The sequence below is a fragment of the Tupaia chinensis genome, unplaced genomic scaffold (genome assembly GCF_000334495.1).
Source record: "Tupaia chinensis unplaced genomic scaffold, TupChi_1.0 Scaffold144071_2, whole genome shotgun sequence".
Lineage (NCBI taxonomy): Eukaryota > Metazoa > Chordata > Mammalia > Scandentia > Tupaiidae > Tupaia > Tupaia belangeri.
This window is the reverse complement of record NW_006203925.1, coordinates 393,419-394,539: the sequence shown is the minus strand read 5'-3', so window position 1 is coordinate 394,539 and position 1,121 is coordinate 393,419. Positions and strand designations below refer to the sequence as shown.

General features: G+C 71.2%; 1 protein-coding gene across 1 annotated transcript in view; it reads left to right on the top strand.

The window, feature by feature from the left end:
- The first annotated feature begins 14 nt into the window (after positions 1-14).
- The window catches only part of SLC18A3 (solute carrier family 18 member A3), a 1,910-nt gene continuing 803 nt past the window's right edge, over positions 15-1,121 (top strand). Inside the window, 1 exon segment of the mRNA XM_027767251.1 lies at positions 15-1,120. Coding sequence (XP_027623052.1) covers positions 57-1,120 — 1,064 coding nt within the window. The 5' untranslated portion in view covers positions 15-56.

Here is a 1,121-nt window from a genome sequence, read left to right as displayed (position 1 = left end):
GCCGGGGGGTGCCCGACCCTGTGGAGGCGTCCTCGGAGAAGCAACGGGGCGTGGGCATGGAGCCCGCGGCGCCGGTGGGCCAGGCCCGCGAGGCGGCCACCAAGCTGTCGGAGGCGGTGGGCGCGGCGCTGCAGGAGCCCCGGCGGCAGCGGCGCCTGGTTCTGGTCATCGTGTGCGTGGCTCTGCTGCTGGACAACATGCTGTACATGGTCATCGTGCCCATCGTGCCCGACTACATCGCCTACATGCGCCGGGGCGGCGAGGCCCCCTCCCCGACCCCCGAGGCGTGGGAACCCACCCTCCCGCCGCCCACCCCGACTAATGCCAGCGCCTACATGGCCAACGCTTCGGAGTCTCCGACGGCCGCGCGGCCTGCCGGCTCTGTCCTGCGGCCCCGCTACCCCACGGAGAGCGAAGACGTGAAGATCGGGGTGCTGTTTGCCTCCAAGGCCATCCTACAGCTGCTGGTGAACCCCCTGAGCGGGCCGTTCATCGACCGCATGAGCTACGACGTGCCGCTGCTCATCGGCCTGGGCGTCATGTTCGCCTCCACCGTGATGTTCGCCTTCGCCGAGGACTACGCCACGCTGTTCGCCGCGCGCAGCCTGCAGGGCCTGGGCTCGGCCTTCGCCGACACATCAGGTATCGCCATGATCGCCGACAAGTACCCGGAGGAACCAGAGCGCAGCCGCGCGCTGGGCGTGGCCCTGGCCTTCATCAGCTTCGGGAGCCTGGTGGCGCCGCCCTTCGGGGGCATCCTGTACGAGTTCGCCGGCAAGCGCGTGCCCTTCCTGGTGCTGGCCGCGGTCTCGCTGCTCGACGCGCTGCTGCTGCTGGCGGTCGCCAAGCCCTTCTCGGCGGCTGCGCGGGCCCGGGCCAACCTGCCGGTGGGCACGCCCATCCACCGCCTCATGCTGGACCCCTACATCGCCGTGGTGGCCGGCGCGCTCACCACCTGCAACGTCCCCCTCGCCTTCCTCGAGCCCACCATCGCCACGTGGATGAAGCACACGATGGCGGCGTCCGAGTGGGAGATGGGCATGGCCTGGCTGCCGGCCTTCGTGCCGCACGTGCTGGGCGTCTACCTCACCGTGCGCCTGGCGGCGCGCTACCCGCACCTG